At 32.8% G+C, this 20,422-nt stretch overlaps 1 protein-coding gene across 3 annotated transcripts in view; it reads left to right on the forward strand.

The window, feature by feature from the left end:
- LOC308642763 (E3 ubiquitin-protein ligase MYCBP2-like) overlaps positions 1 to 20,422 on the forward strand; it is a 73,593-nt gene that overhangs the window by 47,682 nt on the left and 5,489 nt on the right. For all 3 annotated transcript variants that reach the window (XM_081282043.1, XM_081282045.1, XM_081282044.1), the window contains exons 3-8: positions 1,396 to 1,611; positions 10,350 to 10,503; positions 15,509 to 15,705; positions 17,344 to 17,586; positions 17,824 to 17,895; positions 19,429 to 19,525. In XM_081282043.1, coding sequence (XP_081138169.1) covers positions 1,396 to 1,611; positions 10,350 to 10,503; positions 15,509 to 15,705; positions 17,344 to 17,586; positions 17,824 to 17,895; positions 19,429 to 19,525 — 979 coding nt within the window. The remainder of the gene's footprint in view (positions 1 to 1,395; positions 1,612 to 10,349; positions 10,504 to 15,508; positions 15,706 to 17,343; positions 17,587 to 17,823; positions 17,896 to 19,428; positions 19,526 to 20,422) is intronic.

The following is a 20,422-nucleotide window of genomic DNA, read 5'->3' on the forward strand; positions in this document are numbered from 1 at the left end:
GCCTTCCAGAAATGAAGACTTTTTTTTTTTTCTGGAAGATATTTTTTTCTGATTATGTTTTTTGTTTGTTTTTGTTTTCTTAGTTTATTGGATAGTGTATCTCATACACGACTGAATTGAGTTACTGAGAGTAGTTTTGTTTGCTTTGTTCACAATCTTAGAAAAAGGCGTCATTCAATCTGTTATGCTAGGTGTGGGTTTTTCCGTTACCCTTTATTAATTTGAAGAAATTCCCTTCTACTCCTAATGTGTTTAGATAATTTATTTTGAATTGGTATTATATTTTTGTCAAATATTTTTCCATGTTTATTTGTAGAATTTTATGTTTTTTTACTCTATTTTGTTTGATGAGAAATTACACTAATTTCTTTTCCATTGTTGTATCAGCATTGTTCCTGTGTTATAAATACCAGTTGGTTATGATGTATTACTTTTTTATATATTGTTAAATTTGGGTTGTTGATATTTGCTTTCTTTTAATCTCTCAAAGATATGCTCACAGGTTACATGCCAGTTTAACTTTTTCTTGGCAGTTTTCTTGGAATATTTCTTATTTCCTTTTCCCCAAATTCTTTATGGAAGAAGAGCAAAATTTGGGGACCAAGTGTATTTTTACTTGAGTTTTCATTTTATTTACCTTACATATACTTCCTGGACATACTCTAATTGTTAGAACTTGAATTTGCAAAATATAACACTTTTCTATATTTGTAATGTACATATTGATATCAAAAGTGTAGTGCTATCTATCTGATGAGTGAAACGCTGGGCATTTTTGTTTACATATTTAAACAAGTAAATTGTTTTATTTTAACAGATTACCAACCACGTGGTTTTTTAGCCTTTATACAAACTGATAGGTAAGAGAGAGTTTGAGAAACATAATTGCAGTTTTCTTGACATTAGTGTTATTTGAATGAGAATGAAATTAATGAGTTGATGAAAATTATATCTTGTTGAATCCTAATTTCTATATAAATCCCTATACTTTTGACAGAATTCAAAATGTAATGCAGCATTTTTAGTAGTTCATTGAGATGCTATAGCATGTTTGGTGTCCCTTAAAAAGGCATTAAATTGATGTTCTTTTATATGTTATTCCAGCAGTTAAACTTTGTTGACTTTATTCAATCATGGGGACCAAAGGATATTTTTGTTAAGTTCTTTGACCTTTTCCAGCCTTGTCAGTTTTGTTAATTGTTTTATTACTCGAAAAGTAGTGAAGGTAGTGGAAAGAGTACTAGAAGTTGAGTGAATAGACTTAAAATGTCTTTGTCACTTATATGACTTTTGCATGTCAGTTTAGTTTGTCTATTCTTTACATTTTTATTTAAAATGGAAATTAATGATTATAGAAAAGAATGTGATAGTGAAATGTTCTATCTTGTATTTCAGTCTGAAAACTTGGAGAATACAGTAATCATACCAGATATCAAACTACATAGCAATCCTTCTGCTTTCAGTATTTACTGTAATGTACGCCATTGCGTTCTGGAATGGCAAAAAAAGGAAACATCATTGGCAGCTGCATCTAAGAACTCTGTGCAGAGTGGAGAATCAGATAGTGATGAAGAGGAGGAATCCAAAGAACCCCCTATCAAGCTTCCAAAGGTAAGCCACTGCATTCTATTTAGATGCATTACTTGAGGGGTTCTGGCTATAATACACATATATATGTATGGTTAAAAGATTCAGCTTTTTATAAAATTAATTAATTTTTAAAATTTGTTCTAATTAATTATACATTATAGCAGAATGCATTTCAATGCATTGTACACAAATGGAGCACAACTTTTCATTTCTCTGATTGTACGAAATGTAGAGTTGTACCACATGTGCAGTCATATATGTACCTAGGGTAATGATGTTCATCTCATTCCACCGTCTTTCCTACCCCATACCCCTTCCCCTCCCCTTTGCCCAAAGTTACTTCATTACGCACCCCCCCCCCCGCCAAATGGGTCAATATCCATTTATCAGAACATTCTGTCTCTGGTTTTGGGGGATTGGCTTACTTAGCATGATATTCTCCAGCTCTATCCATTTACCTGCAAATGCCATAATTTTATTCTCTTTTAATGCTGAGTAATATTCCATTGTGTATAAGTATCACAGTTTCTTTATCCATTTATCTGTTGAAGGGCATCTAAGTTGGTTCCACAGTTTAGCTATTATGAATTGAGCTGCTATGAACATTGATGTGGCTGCATCACTACAGTATTCTGATTTTAAGTCCTTTGGGTATAGACCGAGGAGTAAGATAGCTGGATCAAATGGTGGTTCCATTCCAGGTTTTCTAAAGAATCTCCATGCTGCTTTCCATAGTGGTTGTGCCAATTTGCAATGCCACTAGCAATGTATGAGGGTACCCTTTTCTCCACATCCTCGTCAACACTTATTGTTGCTTGTATTCTTGATAGTTATCTAAAATGGTGATTTAAAAATAACCTGACTTATGGATAAGAGTAGGTTTGGAACAAACCAGGAAAACTACAACTTTCTAACTAGAGCTCCAAGAAAGTTAATAGTTGGTAACACAGTGGGGAGTACTTGGAAAGCCTAGGCAGGGAGACCAGTGGGCTGGTGGATGTTACAGGGACAATTATAAAGTACAGAAGCAGTACTGAGTGGAGATGCTGGCATGGAGGCAGTGAGCCACTGCAGGTGGAAGTGGAACTCTGAGGTGGTGGGCTGCCAGTAAGGTGAACACAAGAATAAGCACAAACTGCTGTAAGCCAAGAGCCATAGAAAGCTGAGAGAGTGCCCCAGCAGGGAGTGATCTCTAGTGCAGGTATATATTTTATTTTATTTTTTCCTGATTGAGCAGCAGCTGAGCTGAAAGCTTTTTCCTTTTCCACCTAAGCTTATAATTGTACTCTTGCTATTCTGGCTCCCCTTGTCTAGGAAAATAATCAGTATCAATACCATTTTGATACTGTTCCCTATTACTAGATGCATATAAGGTACTTCGGTGTTACAAAAACATGTATTTAATAGATAAATTATTCTTAATGAATTCTGATTAAATATTTGTATATTTTAAAACTAATATTATTTTATTCATAAAATAGTTTTTCAATATAGTAAGTGCAATTAATATTTATAACAAAAGAATAGATGAAAATATAAACACTTAAAAATGGTAGATTATGTGATTCATGCATATTGCTATTTTCTAAATAGAGACATTTAAAAATGATTTCTGTCAAAAGTGTTCATATTTTGTCTTTTTTACCAAAATGATATTCTAAAAGTATGTCTTGAAAACTTACTTCCTGATGTGTCTATATACATGAGATATAATGCAAGTGTTTTTTATTCCTTGGCACTAGCAGCACAGATGGAATCTGTGCTTCTGATCTGATTTCTCTTGCCCATTTCATGATAGATATTCCTGAGTATGCCACTGTCCTCAATGATTCTGTCAGATTCTTCTAACCTAATTTTCAGCAGATGACTTGCTTTCTGTTTCACATAATAGTAAGATTTTGTGAACATTCTTGACTTCTTAATCAGCCATCTTCCAATGTCCATATCTTCTGTTTCATGATCCTTTACTTTTTACCTGTCTCTAGTGTGTCATCTGCACCAATTCTAGCTTCTTTCTTTAATCCCTTTAAGTCTTTCCAGGTACAGATCATGGTGTCTAATTATTATTTCTTATGCTTATTTAGGAGAGGTTTAGGAAAAAAATGTTAGGATGTAAGACTGCAGGACTTGTATGATATTCTTTTGTAAGAATATGATTCTGTGTGTGGGCAGGTCACACTGTACTATGGTAATCAGTGTTTAAGTTCACTACAGTATTGGATGAGGTGAAGTACAGAGAAATCTTTTGCAACAGAAATGCAGATGTTGAAAATAAACTGTGGTACGTATTAAAAAATACTGTATGACTAAGTGCAACTGATTCTTAGTTTTAAATCATCAGGATAAATGAATATTAAAGAAATAAAGTATCAGGCATTCTCAAAAAATTTTCAGCATGATAACAGAACCAAAAGGGTATCTTTAAAAGAAAATTAAAAGCCCAAGTTCTTAATTTTTTTTTAATATGGACACAATATCTTTATTTAATTTATTTATTTTTTATGTAGTGCTGAGAATCTAACCCAGTGCTTCACACGTGCTGGACAAGTCTCTGCCACTGAGCTGCAATCATAGCCCCCAAAGCCCAAGTTTTTAATACTAAGTTTTTCCACCATGTACTGACCTGTTGGGAAACACAGTGTATTGCTTAGGAAAATGGGTTATGGAGCCAAACTGTTTGTGTTCAAACACTCCCTATTAAAGTACGAGTTATGTGGTTTGTAGTACTAAAGTACTAGGAAAGTGGTTTGACATACCTGTGCCTCAACTTTGTCATGTATAAAATATGACTATTATTTACTCATAGGGTTGTAGTGAAGATTACATGAATTAATGGATGTTGAGTGCTTGAGAGAATAAGTACCTGGCAAATAGTAAGTGCTTAATAAATAACAACTATAGTTAAAGATGTCAGGTTGGGACAAATGATTTTCAGTTGCTTCCCAATGAACCTGTAATTTATTAAGAAATAGTTACTATTTCAAGAAATTAAGCTTGGAGAGAATCAATGTGTTCATATAATCAATGAGATACAAAGAGAGAAGTGAGCTCTCTCTGCGGTGGCAGCCAGCATGCTGCCTGGGTAAGGAGTGAAACTTTGAGGTGATGTTTTTTGGCAGCCCTTTACATCACTTGAGGGATTATGGTTTAAATTAATAGGAAATTGAGGGCAGGCAAGAAATACTGGCATTTTTCTTTTCCTTTTGACTATTTCTTTCACTCCAAATGCTGCTTATCTCAGGTTTTTCCTCTTCCATTCTTTTCTTTTCCTTCTCTCCTGAGATTTTTCTTCCTCCTCCCTTTTTTTCCTCACATGGTTAAATGCAGGTTTTATTTGTTGTTGAAATGTCATTATAATACAGTTTTATTTTTCCCCTTAATTTTTATTTGTTTTAATTAGTTATGCATGACAGAATGTATTCTGACACATCATACATAAATGGAGTATAACTTCTCATTCTTCTGGTTGTACATGATGTAGAATCACACGGGTCATGTAATCATATATGCACAGAGGGTGATAATGTCTGATTCATTATACTATCCTTCCTACCCGCATACCCGATCCTCTCCTTTTACTAACTTCCGTCTAATCCAAAGTACCTCTATTTTTCCCTAGCGCACCCCACCTCTCCCCTTGTGAATTAGCATCTGCATATCAGAGAAAATATTCTGCCTTTTTTTTGGGGGGGGATTGGCTTATTTTGCTTGGTATGATATTCTCCAACTCTATCCATTTACCTGAAAATGCCATAATTCCATTCTTCTTTAAGACTGAGTAATATTCCATTGTGTATATATGCCACATTTTCTTTTTCCATTCAGCATCACTAGTAATTAGAGAAATGCAAATAAGAACTACTCTAAGATTTCATGTCACTCCAGGAATAGTGGCAATTATCAAGAGTACAAGCAATAATAATTGTTGACAAGGATGTGGGGAAAAGTATACACTCGTACATTGCTGGTAGAACTGCAAATTGGTGCAACCATTATGGAAAGCAATATGGAGATTCCTTAGAAAACTTGGAGTGGAACCATCATTTGCCCCAGTTATCCTACTTCTTGGTTTATACCCAAAGTACTTAAAAGAAGCTAGATCATGCAGGGCCTTAGGTGTCACATGACCAGTTTAGTTGTCTTATGAATAGAAATACTACAGTGACACAGCCATATCAATGTTTATAGCAGTTCCCCCTTTCTTTTAAAAGTTAAACTGAATTTGACTGTTATTAGATTTTGTCATTTATTTTTGCATTTTATGAGTCAGTGTTCATTGATGTTCTAAAAAGAGATTTTTTACCTTTGCTGTATTCCTTCTATGTTGAGTTTTTTATCTAGCTCAAACTTTCACTGATAAATCAGATCCTCTAAAGCTTTCTAAATTTTATGGCTGCATAATATTTTGATAGTAATATTTAAGAGTCATACTTCTAACACTGAACAGATTTGAAGGTAGTCCTACTACATATTTTTTAAAAAGATGTAGATTCACATATACTTATTTATTTAGTTTGTACTTCAGTAAATTTTATGTGTGTATATATGTGTGTTTGTAGCTAGCATTATATTAGGCCTTGAGAACAAATGGATCAGACACAATCTTTGCTCTCAAGAAAGTGTTCTCTAGTAGGTATAATAAGCAAATCAATAACTGTCCTTTCGACCTTTAATGATTGATAGGTTTAGCGGAACACATGGAAATGAGGATACAGCACTGGCTAAGATAGGGATAGAGGCTGAGAGCAGAAGCTAGATCATGCAGGGCCTTAGGTGTCACATGACCAGTTTAGTTATCTTATGAATAGAAAGCATTGAAGATCATAAGCCAAGGAGTCTTATTAGACTTGTATTTCAGCAGTGTTATTCAGGTGCTAGCAAGGTATATGCACTTGGCTGGGATAATGATGCAGTTTAGGTCTGAGTATTCGGGTTTTAAGGTGGATGTTAGGTGTTCAGTGTGTACTATGTGGGGCTCAAGCTCAAAGGAAAGTTGCCAGCTAGAGATATCAATTTGGGAGTTATCTCTGTGTGAGCACAAGTAGAAGCAATTCTGTGAGGTGGGAGGTGTAGGGTCAAGAATATTTTATTTATTTTTTATTTTATTAGTTATTGATGGATATTTATTTATTTGCTCATATGCAGTGCTGAGGATTGAACCCGGTGACTTACACATGCCATACAAATGCTCTACCACTGAGCCACAACCCCAGCCCCTCAAGAATATTTTAGAAAAAACAAATTAGGTTTGAAAAGTTGAAAGAATGAGTTTTCCTCCAGGTATGAAGAGAAGAAGATGATAGTACTTGTAGATAAATTTGTGTTAGAGGATAAGAACTTAAACATTTCATAATCCCGAGAAGCAAAATTCTTCTTCTCCTTCTCTTTCACCTTCCTTCTTCCTCTTCCTCTCTTTGTTTTTTCCTTCTCCTCTTTTCCTCTTCCCTTGTAGATTCTAGTTTTTATTGTTTGTAAATATTATTTCTACTAAATATTGCTTTAAATGAACAATTTCAAGAAGCATTATGCTTATAATATTTAAATATACATATGTAAGTTGTAGTTGGACACAATACCTTTATTTTTCTTAATTTATTTTTATGTGGTGCTGAAGATCGAACCCAGCACCTCACACTTGCTAGGCAAGTACTCTGTCACTGAGCCAACAACCCCAGCCCTGCTTACTCTATTGTGATATATAAACCTACTTTTGACTCTGTTTTAAGCCTTAGAAAAATATTCTATAAATGTTAGAACTGACTCTAGGGCTTTTCAATAATAGAATAATGTGTGGTTTATAGTGGCAAAGAATTATTATTAAATCTAAAAGTGATGTAACCAAGCTTTTAGATTTCACTTACCAGAGAATGAAAGGTCACCTTTGGAAATACATTATTTGTGGAGAGCACAGTAGACTGTTGAAAGCTCATTATGGCATTTTTCTTTGGCTGAGTATATTTTGATCCCACTTTTCCTAGCATTGGTGTTAAATTGGCTATATTAGGTAGTTATTTAAGCTTTGTTCCTTCATCTTTCAAGTATAAGAGATAGCCTTCAAAATTTAATTATTTGAAAACAACAGTAAAGGCAAAATTCAGTAAATTTCCCAAAGGCTATTTTTCTAAGAGAAGTGGAAACCCATGTTTTAGGTGGTGAGTGATGGTTTATCATCGAAAATATTAAAGCTTAGTGTATCTTATCATTATACTTAATTATTCTTTTTAAAAGTTACATATGTTTTGCTAATTATAAAGTCATTGTGTAATCATTCTAGACAGTGTGGAAAATGCAGAACTTTTTTTAATGAAAAGACATGGAAATTACAAATAATTTCTGAAATGTTATTAACCCCAAAATACTCAAAGGAAACATTTTTTTTGGCCTCTTTTTTTTCTGTGCACAGTTGAAATGCATTTATTTTGGGGCTGGGGTTGTAGCTCAGTGGTAGAGCACTTGCCTAGCATTTATGAGAAACTGAGTTCCATTCTCAGCACCACATAAAAATAAATAAAAGAAAAAATTTTAAATGCATTTATTTCTACCAGATGAACTCATTCTGTATCTGCAATATTTTTGTTCTGTATATTCTTCCTAGAATTGAGGGAGGAGGAAGTATAATTTGATTTCAGCCATTTAGATGGACTTCGAAGTGTGAAGTTCAATTTCAGAATTTTTACTTTTAAAATAAAATACTCTATACTCAGCCATACTGCTGCAGATAAATACTTTAAAGACCAACTCTATTCAATAATTCAGAGCTAAATATTAATTTTTAATGATTGGAAAACTTGAGTTTGTTTTTTTTTTTATATTGCCATATATCAGATACCTACCGGTATTTGTTTTCCTGTTTATAATAAGCCTGCAGTGAACCAAGGTATGGATAATTAGTGATAGTGTTTAATCTAGACAGATGGAGAATTCTCTGCCATGGTCCTTGTGCCTGAAGTTTTGTGGGTATTGCTCACTATCTTTCTCTTTCCTATGTGAGTTACCTATCATCATGCATTTGTTATCAATACTTAAATTTACAAGAGGGACAAATCCGGAACCTGTTTGATGAGCAGTCTTAACTGTTTTTGGCAAGTTTCAATAATTTCTGTTACCATGGGAAACTTATTTATACAGATAAAACTTAGTAAAAAGTGTGATCAATTAAGAATCTTCTTAGATTTATGAAAAGTCATAGTAGTAAAATAAGCAATCTTGAAGAATGATAGAATGTAGAGTCTCACACTAGCTTGGTAATAGAGCCCTCATGTTTTATACTTTAGAGTTTTTTTTTCTCCTGTATTTCCTGTATTACAAAAGCAGATGGAAATCTTAGTGTGTTTTCATTTTTTAGTCCATTCTAGGAAAATAAACTGTATCAAGTGGAATTTTTCTCAGTTAATGGATTTAATCAATTGAAATTCTATGCAGACACTTGTGGAATCTTACTTGTAATCAAGCCTGCTAGGATTTTAGATAACTTCTCTAAAACAATTCTACTAGTTGGGTTTATCTTCTTCAGAAACCTTGCAAATGATAATTAGAACAGTTGACATGCCTACAACTGATTTGATTTTATCTGGAAAATATATTTCTGACTTGCAGTGCTTTTTAACACACAAAATGAGTGGGTAATTAAATAAATCACTATTTATGTTGTGCCCACCATGTGCCAGTTTTAATTGAGCAATGGAAACAAATAGTAACACTTTAATATAAAAAGTGCTTTAATAGAAGTCTGGGATAGGTAAGAATTATGTACATGTTTTATTTATCCTATTAGATTATAAACTCTTAGAAGACAAGAGCCCAAATATAGCTTCATATCTTCTATAGTGAGCTTCAGAAAATAAGTGCTTGTATATATGAACTAGTGTAAAAATCTCAACAGAGAAAATATTCTTCCACCATTATGTCCAACAGACTTTTCTTTGAGGCATTTATACAAATTACTCTCATTTTAACTATTTTTGTTTCTTGCTTCTGTAAAGAAGTATTATTCTCAAAATGTTGACATTGATTGAGAAATAGAATTTCATTGTCTATTGTTTCATCAGTCCTCTGAAGGTATATCCTTATACTACTAAATTACAATTTTCTCTTACTCTTTAGTTATAGATTTATCTGTTTTGCTAAATAGAGTCATATTTTTCTTGGTCCCAAAAAGGACTATTATAATTAAATAAAAGTATCAGGGATATTTTTGGCTAAGCAGTTTTCAGTTTTTTTGATGATAATTTTCAAGAATAAGGGATGCTACCTATAAATAATAATATGTCATTATATTATTATAGGAAGGGCTAAAATGAAAGATTAAATTTTTTTTGGCTGTATGTTGTTTATATTTATGGTTATAAGTAACAGTTAACCTGACTTAACAAAAAAAACCCTGAGTTTTATTTGAGTACAACCAAATGAACTTTGTAAATTAATAAAGTTTATTTCTTCTGAGTGATATATTCTACTCTCCAGTTCACTGTTACAAGTTGTTTTCATGCTGTGATATTATGGCTTCATGATACTAAAACTGTTTTTTAAACAGTGCCACTTGTTTTTAGCCGTCTCATAACCAGATGGTTTTTCAAAATCTTCACATTAAATACACTAGGTTTTTTTTTTTTTTCTCTAAATGTGTTGTTTTTGCTTTCCCTTTTAAATATCATAGCAGTTTTTCATTGGGTGTAGAAGTAACTTGTACCAACTAGACTGTATGGAAATTGGCATTAGCTTACATGTTATAAAGTGTAATTTCTTTTTATCTTAAATAGATTATTGAAGTTGGACTTTGTGAAGTTTTTGAATTGATCAAGGAGACACGATTTTCTCACCCATCCCTGTGTCTGAGGAGTCTCCAAGCCCTGCTGAATGTGCTTCAGGGACAGCAGCCAGAGGGCCTGCAGTCAGAGCCACCTGAAGTCCTGGGTAAGAGCCAATTCAACTATTTTTTTTCCTACTTTTATATAAAATATTTAATTTTTAAAACAGAGTGTTCATTCCACATAAATATCTTCAATTTTAGGTTAGCTGTTTATGGTCAGCAGAATTATCAGGTGTGACTATTAATAACTTAGATACTCTCACTTATAGGAAAATGACTCACCATATTAAAATTTCAGAACTTGAATACTGTGACTATTTTGCTAAATTTCAAATATTTCTTTACTTTCTGTAATGTGGTTTTATTATAAGTTGTTAGTACTCCAGTATTCAAATAAAAGCAAAATAATTTTTCTTTCATTCATTTTTTTTCTTCCCAACAACAAAATTCCGCCCCAAAATAAAATGATCATCTGACATCAACTCATTTTATAATAGTAAAATGGTAAATTATCCTCTCTAAAATATGCTTACTATTACCAAACTGTGTTTCCCACATCCTGTTTTGAAATGTAGATTCACAAATCAGAGAGCACAGGATTAACTGGTTTTAGAACTGGAACAATTTTCGTTCTGTAACAGTTGTTCCAATTTAAGACTCCAATCAAAAGATTAAACAGGGCTGGGGCTGTAGCTCAGTGATGGAGTGCTTACCTTGAAAGTGTGGGGCGCCGAGTTTGATCCTTAGCACCACATAAAAATAAATAAAGATATTGTGTCCATCTACAACTAAAAAATATATTCTAAAAGATTAAACAATTAAAACAAAATGGTTAATTGGAACAACTTTGGTTTGAAACATTTATGATGAATTAGTTCTCTTAGGAAGTACATGCAGTGTGCTCCTGTAACATGGCCTCTATCTGATTGTGTACTGAAATAGCCCGGATATAAATTTTCAGGTTTTGCTATGTTTCACTGAAATTATGGTTTAAGAGTTATAGTTCATGCACAAATATTTCCTAATTATAGTAATGATGGGGTAAAAGCAAAACAAAAATTCCTGGAAACTAGAAGTACTTTACAGATCTTAAAATCACCATTAACTTAAATTAGTTTTATTAAACCTTTGGCCAAAATGGCTAACATTTCACCTTCTATAACTTTACTTGTTACTAAAAAAGTAAAGAAAAAGAAAATAAAACAGTTTCTAAAAAAATGGGCATTTCTTTTGTATTCATTATAAATAAAAATATATTTGTGTTGTGGAGAAAGCTTGTGACTTATTACTAGTTTTCATTGAGTAAAAATATTGGTTTTTCCTTAAAGTGAGTTTAAATTTTATGGATGCTTGCCAGAGATCTAGGCTCAACATATAATCCTATAAGCAAGATAGGAACTTTGACTGTCTTCACACAAGAGTGTTAAGGAATAGAAATATGGATGGAAGCAAAATTTTTAATGGGCTTATTTCTTTAATACTAACTATGGGCCCCAGTCTAGAATTTCTAAATCCTTCAGGTAGTATAGGAAAGTTGTCACAATTACTAAAGCTGCAATTCTCAATTATTAGCATGCGTCTGAGTCATCAGGGCCCTACCTGTGGAGTTTCTCACTCAGTAGAATTGGAACGGGCCCCAAGAATTTGTATTTGGAATAAGTTTATGATGTTGGTCTGGGGACTACACTATTAGTTTGGAGTAGAATTTGGTTCTTTTTTTCTCTACATGGCTATTTAGATTTTTATTAGACACACATGTTGAGAACCTAATTGCATGAACTTAATTACATGTCATATTTTTCTCTTGTTTTTAGTTCACTTGGGATATTTTAGTTTTTGTGTTGATTTTGTTGTTTTGTGTTGGTGGGGAAGGGGAATGCTCACCATGAAAACAAACTGAGGATTTTTAAAAATACCACCACTCCATCTTCCCACACATGCAGTTATTAAAATGTTCTTATCCTTTGATAGGTTGGTGATTGTTACAGTAGCATCAGTGATCATAATAATAATTGTGCTATTTGACGTAACAGCATTTTACTGAAGATTTGATTTATTTTAAGAATAATGTGCTATTCTAGTCTGGTCTGTTCTTTTTCTCTTGAACCCAGAAGTACCCTATCACTGAGCTACATTCCTCCCTAGCACTTAATCTTGCTAAGTTGCTAAGGCTGGCTCTTCAAACTTGTGATCCTCCTCACTTAGCTTCCTGCATCACTGGTACTACAGGCTTGCCCACTGAGCCTGGCCTTGCACTGATTTTTCTTAACTCTGTCAGTCATTAAATAATTGAAGTATTTAAAATAACCACTAAACCCATGAAATCGTCTTTCGTACTTTGAACACCCTGCTAATCATTTCTTTCCTCTTGGGTCTTCTACCATTCTGTTGTCTCCCATACACTTTTTTTTGGTATTCTTTACCTAAATACTTTCTTTTCTTTATTCTTTTTAAAATAGATCATGTTCTTAATACTAGTTTTTGAAATTATAATACATACTAATCATCTTCTGTCTATTAAGACTTTCACCCTATTTATTTTTTCATTTTTATTTCCTTGTTAGCAGTTTCAAATGGTGCTATACTATCTTTGGTCTTCTCTCTTTTCTGTGCTTGCTTCTGATCTCACCACTTCATATTAATTTTATTTAACCAGCTCCAAGATATAAGTAGTAATTTGTTTTTTTTTTACTACTAAACTTCTATTAAAAACTTGCCTCTGCTTTTTTTCTTTGATCTCATACCACAATCACATTAATTACCTAGACCCCACCCCTTATTTGGTTATTTTCATTGTTAATGAAAATATGTGTACATTTATAATACTCTTTTTGATTTTATTATTATTTTTAAATACACGACAACAGTGGAATGCATTACAATCCTTATTACACATATAGAGCACAATTTTTTGTATCTCTCTCTATATAGTATGTTCACGTCAGTTTATGCCATTATACATGTACTTTTTTTTGCATTGCAATTCTTAATACACATATATACCACAATTTTTCATATCTCTGTTTGTATATAAGGTAATAATGTTAGAGTATCTTGAATATCTTGAGAATTCAGTGTATAGTAAGATTCTTTGCAAACGAATTTTTATTTTTAAAACATAATAAAAAACATTCCCTTATATCTATCTTTTTGTTCAAGGTCAGGATATATGTTCTGAAGTATTCACTTAAATGTGTAATAGTACTTTCAATCTGACTAAGAGTGTTTGATACCACTGCTGTTACTATGGAGTTTAGCATTAGAGATTTTGACACATGTATAATTAGAAATGTGGCTAAATAGAATAGAGGAAAGTAGAGGGAGTTCTGAGATTCATTTTTCCAGAAGGTATGACATTTGAGATTTGGAGAATGAATAGGAAGGGACAAACCAGGTTATAAATATACCAGACAGAAAGGACAGTATGTAGTCAGGCTGTGACAGAAAGAATGACTGAAGAAATACCAATATGACTAGAATTTGGAAAGTAAAAGGAGGGAGGGTCTTTTTATCTTTTTATTTTGAGATAGAGTCTCCCTAAGTTGCTTAGGGCCTCATCAGGTTTCTGAGGCTGTCTTTCAACTTAGAATCTTCCAATCCTGAGTCACTGGGATTACAGGCATCCACACCACACCCAGCTAAATTAGGAAAGGTCCTGTGGTGGAGGAGGCAAGGACATGTGGAGCTTTACAGGCCATGTTAAGAAGATTGATTATGGTGCTAGGAGGAATGGAGAGTCATTGTCCATCTCATTACATTTTTAAAAATCTATTTATTTTATAGCACTTATTTGCCTAAATTATTGATGATTTTCTTCTATTTGAATCTTAACTTTTTTGAGGGTAGAAATGTTCTTTGTCTTATTTGCTAGTGTACTATTCTGACCTAGAGTAGTTCTTAGACAGCAGAAAGAGTTCATTAAATTTTTGCTGAATAATTAAAAGATGGAATAGCTGAGGATAATGGTAGGAGAAAGGATGGGCAAATAGAGGAGATATATATTAAAGGCTAGAGAGAAGGAAGTATACTTGAGGGGAAACATGGATAGGTTGGAAACAGACAAGTGAAGGGAGGGAGGAGGAATGGGGAGAAGGGAAGATAATTAACAAAGGAGTGAGTGGATTTTAGGCTGACAGATTTTTGGTTTGAAAAATCTCTCCAGCTGTAAGTGGGAAAAGTGAATGGTAGAAGAGAATTTGTGAATGTTTTTTGGTAGTCTAGTTAAGAGATGGTGATAGCATTGATTGAATTGATGGATCAAGATAGAGAGAAGTAGAGGAATTAATTAGAAAATAAATAAATAGGGCCTTATTTGAGATTTGATATGAAAAATGATTGGTAGAGGACACTTAAATTTCTGTGAGTTACCAAGTAAACCACAGGTGGCCTTTCAGTCCTTCCTACTGAGGAAGTACCCAGATGTCTTGATTTAATCTTGGATGGAGTTGTTCAGGGAGTTTTGTGAAGAGACCTCTGCTAGTCATAAGAACATTCTTGTGTTAGTTCTCCATCTTTGTTACTGCATAGCTTTATGATTTAGGAAAGTATTTTAACCTCTTTGTGTCTCAGTTTCATTTCCTTGGATGTTTTTCTAGGATATAAGTGAATTATATACCCCTTCTATTAGTGTAACCTGCTGTTATATTAATGATAAAGCATTTTTATATTAAAATTTATAGTATATGTTTTGTGGATTCTGTTGTTGTTTTGCAAGTATAGACGTAATTTTCTAGACACTTAACAATTTAAGAAACCCATACTCCTCCCAATATAAAAGATAAAAATAAATGCAGTGAGTAGTCTATTACTTGATTGGATGAGTTTCTTAAATATGTGAATGCCTGCAGACAAGTTTGTTTTTTATGATCTTAGACAGATTTCATTTGTAAAAATGAGGCAGTGAATCAAAAATGATCTCTAAGACCCTTGTTACATAAATGTCTTAACTTATGGGGAAAAGGGAGTAAATAGAAAGAAACTAATGCAAAGTAAGTATTCTAGCTACCTTAAATTTTGTGTTTAGAGAGACAAGGTATAAATAAATAAATATACCATATAATGTTTTATATGTCAGATGAATGTAATTGAATCCAATTATTTTATCCGCAGAGTCTCTTTTCCAGCTCCTTTTGGAAATCACTGTTCGGAGTACTGGGATGAATGACAGCACAGGACAGTCCCTAACAGCACTTTCCTGTGCTTGCCTCTTTAGTCTAGTGGCTTCTTGGGGAGAAACAGGAAGGACACTTCAGGCCATCTCTGCTATCCTCACTAACAATGGTAGTCATGCTTGCCAAACTATTCAGGTATTTTATGTTTATAGCTGCTTAGACATTTTATAAGATGCTACATTGCAGTTTTATCTCTGTTCCTGTCAATAGGAATTTTATGATTTTTCTCATTCATTATATACGAGTTTGATCTTTCCAAGGTTGATATATAAACAATCTACAGTATTTGAGTGAAACTACATGTGTGTTTGACTCTGTAGCATTAAAGATAATAAAATGAGTTTTGGCAAAATTCTTGAATCTAGAACTTAGTTTTGTATAAGCACTATGACCTTATTTTTCTTTGCATTGTCTCTGCCTTCCCCTTATATTTCATCTGGCCCTGAATTTTCAAGCATAGAATTCTTTCATAGTTTTAAATATCTTTTTTTATATTGAAAGAAAAAGATGTGCCATCAATCTGCTATATTTTTATTGATTATGATTTGTCATAAGTTGATTTGTTTCTGATTTACTTCAGCTATGCATCTAACATTTTGAACTTTTAATATCTAGGATAAATAAATAAACTTTTCATCATTGTTAGTAGTGGGAAAAACAGTCCTCTCTATAGGCAAACTTGATTTAATTCCTTCAGATGGTTCTTAAAATTGAGAAATAAGTTATAATTTTAAGACCCAGTTATCTGCTTTTCTCAGGCCCCTTGGACAACTGCCACGATGGGCAGAAGAGCTCCCTCAAAACTCTTAGCATTGTTCTTTATTATTTTACCCCTTTCCTTCTGCCACCTTCATTCACAAAACTTTCTTGGTCTGTGTGTTGATCAAGAAAAGTCTTTCATTGGAATGTGTAACTCAGTAACATCTCAAATTGTTTGTACACCCAAATGTATATTACCTATTCCAAAAAACTTAACAGAGTGTTTAAAGTAGGGTAGGGTGGTAATGTACTGCAAATTGCCTTATTAAAGGCCTCTAAGAAATCCTTTATTTGAGGTATGAACTGCAGATATCAGAGACCTCCTACAGAGAAAACACTATTGCACTTGAGTTTACAAATTAAAAAACAAAAAAAGGAAAAAGAACATCACCATTGAGAGAGGAAACAAATACAGTAGAATCAATCCTTCCAAGTTTTTAAATGTTGAAATTATTTTATATTTAAGAGAAAATATTTAAATTATGACTAAGGAATGAGAATATAGTCAGGTTGAACTTTTGGAAATGAAAAATAATTACAAGTAGATAATTAAAGGATGGGTTAACTAGTAGACAATACAGTTGAAGATAGAAATAGCAAATTGAAAGATTAAAGAGAAAGAAATTGTCCAGAATGCAGAACAGAAATATAGAGAAAATATGAAAAATGAAATAAGAAATGTGAAAAGAATGAGACAGTTTACTGTATTAATACAATCTGAGCCCCATAAGGCAATGATAAATTTATGGAGATAAAGAACTTGAAATAATGGTCAGCATTTACAGAATTGGTAAAAGACGTAGAATCCTAGATTAAAGAAGTCTGCTTTGCTTGAAATTTGCTTCTTGTTGATGACCTTTTTGTTTTTACTTTCTATTAGCATGCCATACATGATCATTCTGACCAATTCATTTTCTTAGAAATGATATGTATAAAAAATATCTTTTATTTTGTCCTTTTTGTGTTTGGAACATTTTAAAATGTGTTTTTCTTTTTTCTTTTTCTTTTGAATAGGTGCCAACTATACTAAATTCGCTACAGAGAAGTGTACAGGCTATTTTGGTGGGAAAAATTCAAATTCAGGACTGGTTCAGTAATGGCATTAAGAAAGCAGCTTTAATGCACAAGTGGCCATTAAAAGAAATATCTGTTGATGAGGATGACCAGTGTCTACTTCAGAATGATGGATTTTTTCTTTATCTCTTATGCAAGGATGGATTATACAAAATAGGCTCTGGATACAGTGGAACAGTTAGGGTAATGCGATTCTCTACAGTTCTTGATCATAGAGTTATAACTGTATTGAATTGGATTCTGTTTGTTTCTGGCTTCATTTGTAGAGTACTGTTCTGATTTTAATGTTACAATTTTTCTTTGATAGCTATAACTAAAACATATGCCTTAAATTGCATTCATTCACTTGTATTTGTATTCATTCATTCCATTGATTATTGATTATGAAACTGTAAATAACTAACTTTTGTTATTTTGCAGGGCCATATATATAATTCTACATCCCGCATCAGAAACAGGAGAGAAAAAAAGTCTTGGTTAGGGTATGCTCAGGTAGGAGAATATCCTCTATGAACCAAACTGTCCTTATCTTTTAAAACATGGAGTTCATACTTGTTAAATCAATTTTTAAAAATCCTCTGTTTAAACAGAAATGGTGTATTTTTAATAATCTGGCTATAACAGTGGTATAGTGTAATGTAAAGAATATTGGCTCAGAATTCATAAGAGGTTTAATTTTAGGTTATGTCCTGCTTCTTAATAATTGTGCAACTGGGGGCAGTTAACTCATTTGGTCCTGTGCTGTTTAGCTGTTAAAAGGTAATAAAATATCTTCGTTGGAGTTCTTGCTTAAGTGAGAATCTGAGTAAAAATCAAGGCCTTTTTTATCATTAGCAAATCTGAATTGAGAATGCATATGTGACTTGAGGTCAGATTAAGGCTTCTTGTCAAAAACTTTTCCATTCTAAGTCTAGATCCACTATGCTAGGAACCAGTGAACAACCAACTGCATATGGATCATGCAAAGAATCATCCTTTCCTAATGCTATGACCCCATTCCCTGACAGAGACAGATGGTTATGTCTCATTAGATCAGCAGTCAGATATATTCTTTTCCTACCATAGAGAAAAGCAAATTGAAAGAGGGACAAAAGGGGTCAGAAATATTTATTTCCCGACTGTACCCTCTTAAGAGACATGTTCCCTTATAGAAGGATGAAGAATAAAAATTTCTCTGTAACTCCTGCCTCGCTGAGCTCACAAGTTCTATTACCAGCATGAAAAGATAAAAGATACTTGAAAGTGTTTTGAAAACTAAAGAAATTATTATTGTTGTTATATTATGAAACATCCTGCCATAGCAACTATTGGGAATATTTTGAAATTAAAGTTTACATATCAAATTAACCATTAATTTGATTGTCTTTTAAAAACAACCTGGTTCATATTGTCTCTTCAGATTTTTTATTTGCCAGCCTTCTATGTTTTATCTAGGAAATAAAGCCATGGAAAGTATATTATTATGGCACTGTGCTCAATGGCACACCACTGCATCCAAATATTTTAGAAATAGCAGCTTATATATTTTAGTTATTTTTCCTTAAAATATTTATCAAAGAAACAGTGATCAGGGGCTGGGGTTGTAGCTCAGTGGAGCGCTTGCCTAGCATGTGTGAGGTACTGGGTTCGATTGTCAGCACCACATACAAATAAATAAAATAAAGGTCCATCAACAATTAAAAAAAACATTAAAAAAAGAAAAAAGGAAACAGTGATCAATTTCTGTTATTTTCATGACCAGTGAGTGATATAATCATTTTGAACAAATGTGCTGTATGGTTCCTGTTTAGTATGCCTTTTCTATTTATCTGAAAATATAGCATGTCTTAAAATTGATTCCTTAGAGTATACGAATCCTCCTCTAGTTAAATATACTCATGTTCTTTTATTTTTAATATTTAATATATTTTATAAAACAATACTGGTTGATTCTGCCTTAAAAATTGTAATATTGAGATGACTGCCTTTTTGTGCTGAAGTTGATAATGAAAAATATTTTAACACAGGAACATTTTCTGTTACCAGGGTTATTTATTATATAGAGATGTGAATAACCACAGCATGACAGCCATAAGAATAAGCCCTGAAACACTGGAACAAGATGGTACTGTGATGTTACCAGGTATGCTTTAACTAGTCATTTTTTTCTTCACAAATGACTTTAAGAAATATGCATGTTAGGCTGTTTAGATAGGTAAAGGTTGATTAGCAAGGAGTTGTGTTTGCTTACAAATGGGTTTAAAATTTTTTGACATGAAAAATGTTTTATAGTCTACAAAGTTAATGCATATGAGGACAGTACATATCAGAAATATAGTAATAATAATGAGGCTCAACATTTGTCTTCAGTTTTTTCCTATCTGTATTGCTTAATACTTTATCCTTACCCCACCAAGATTTTTTCAGCTGCTGAATTAGTGGGATGATATTATTTTATCACTCTTAATAAAACTGCAACTTTTTCACATGGCCCAGTACTAAGAACATTTTACTTATTTTTGCTTTAATAATAGTGCATTTGGGTTTTTCTTTAAATTTCTTTAAATCTATCTTTTAACATTCTTTTTTTAGATTTTTTTTTTAGTTTTCAATCAGTCTTATTTATTTATTTATATGTGTTGCTGAGGATCAAACCTAGGCCTCACACATGCCAGGAAAGTGCTTTACCACTGAGCCACAACTCCAATATTATTATTTTAATTATTGTTTTCTTTTTTACCAGGAATTGAACTCAGGGGTACTTTACTACTGAACCCCATCCCCAGTATATTTTTATTTTGAGGCAGAGTCTCATTAAGGTGCTTAGGGCTTTGCTAAGTTGCTGAGGCTACTTTGGAATTTATGATCCTCCTGTCTCAGTCTTCTGAGTTGCTGGGATTACAGGTGTGCACCACCACACCCAACTAATATTATTACTTTTAAGAGTGCTCTGATGAGGCAATTTGTACATAATTTATCTTATTTTTGTATGTATGTGTGTGTGTGTGTGTGTGTGTGTATATATATTTTTATCACTCAA

This window comes from Spermophilus citellus (genome assembly GCF_964194105.1).
Source record: "Spermophilus citellus genome assembly, chromosome: 1".
Taxonomy (NCBI): domain Eukaryota; kingdom Metazoa; phylum Chordata; class Mammalia; order Rodentia; family Sciuridae; genus Spermophilus; species Spermophilus citellus.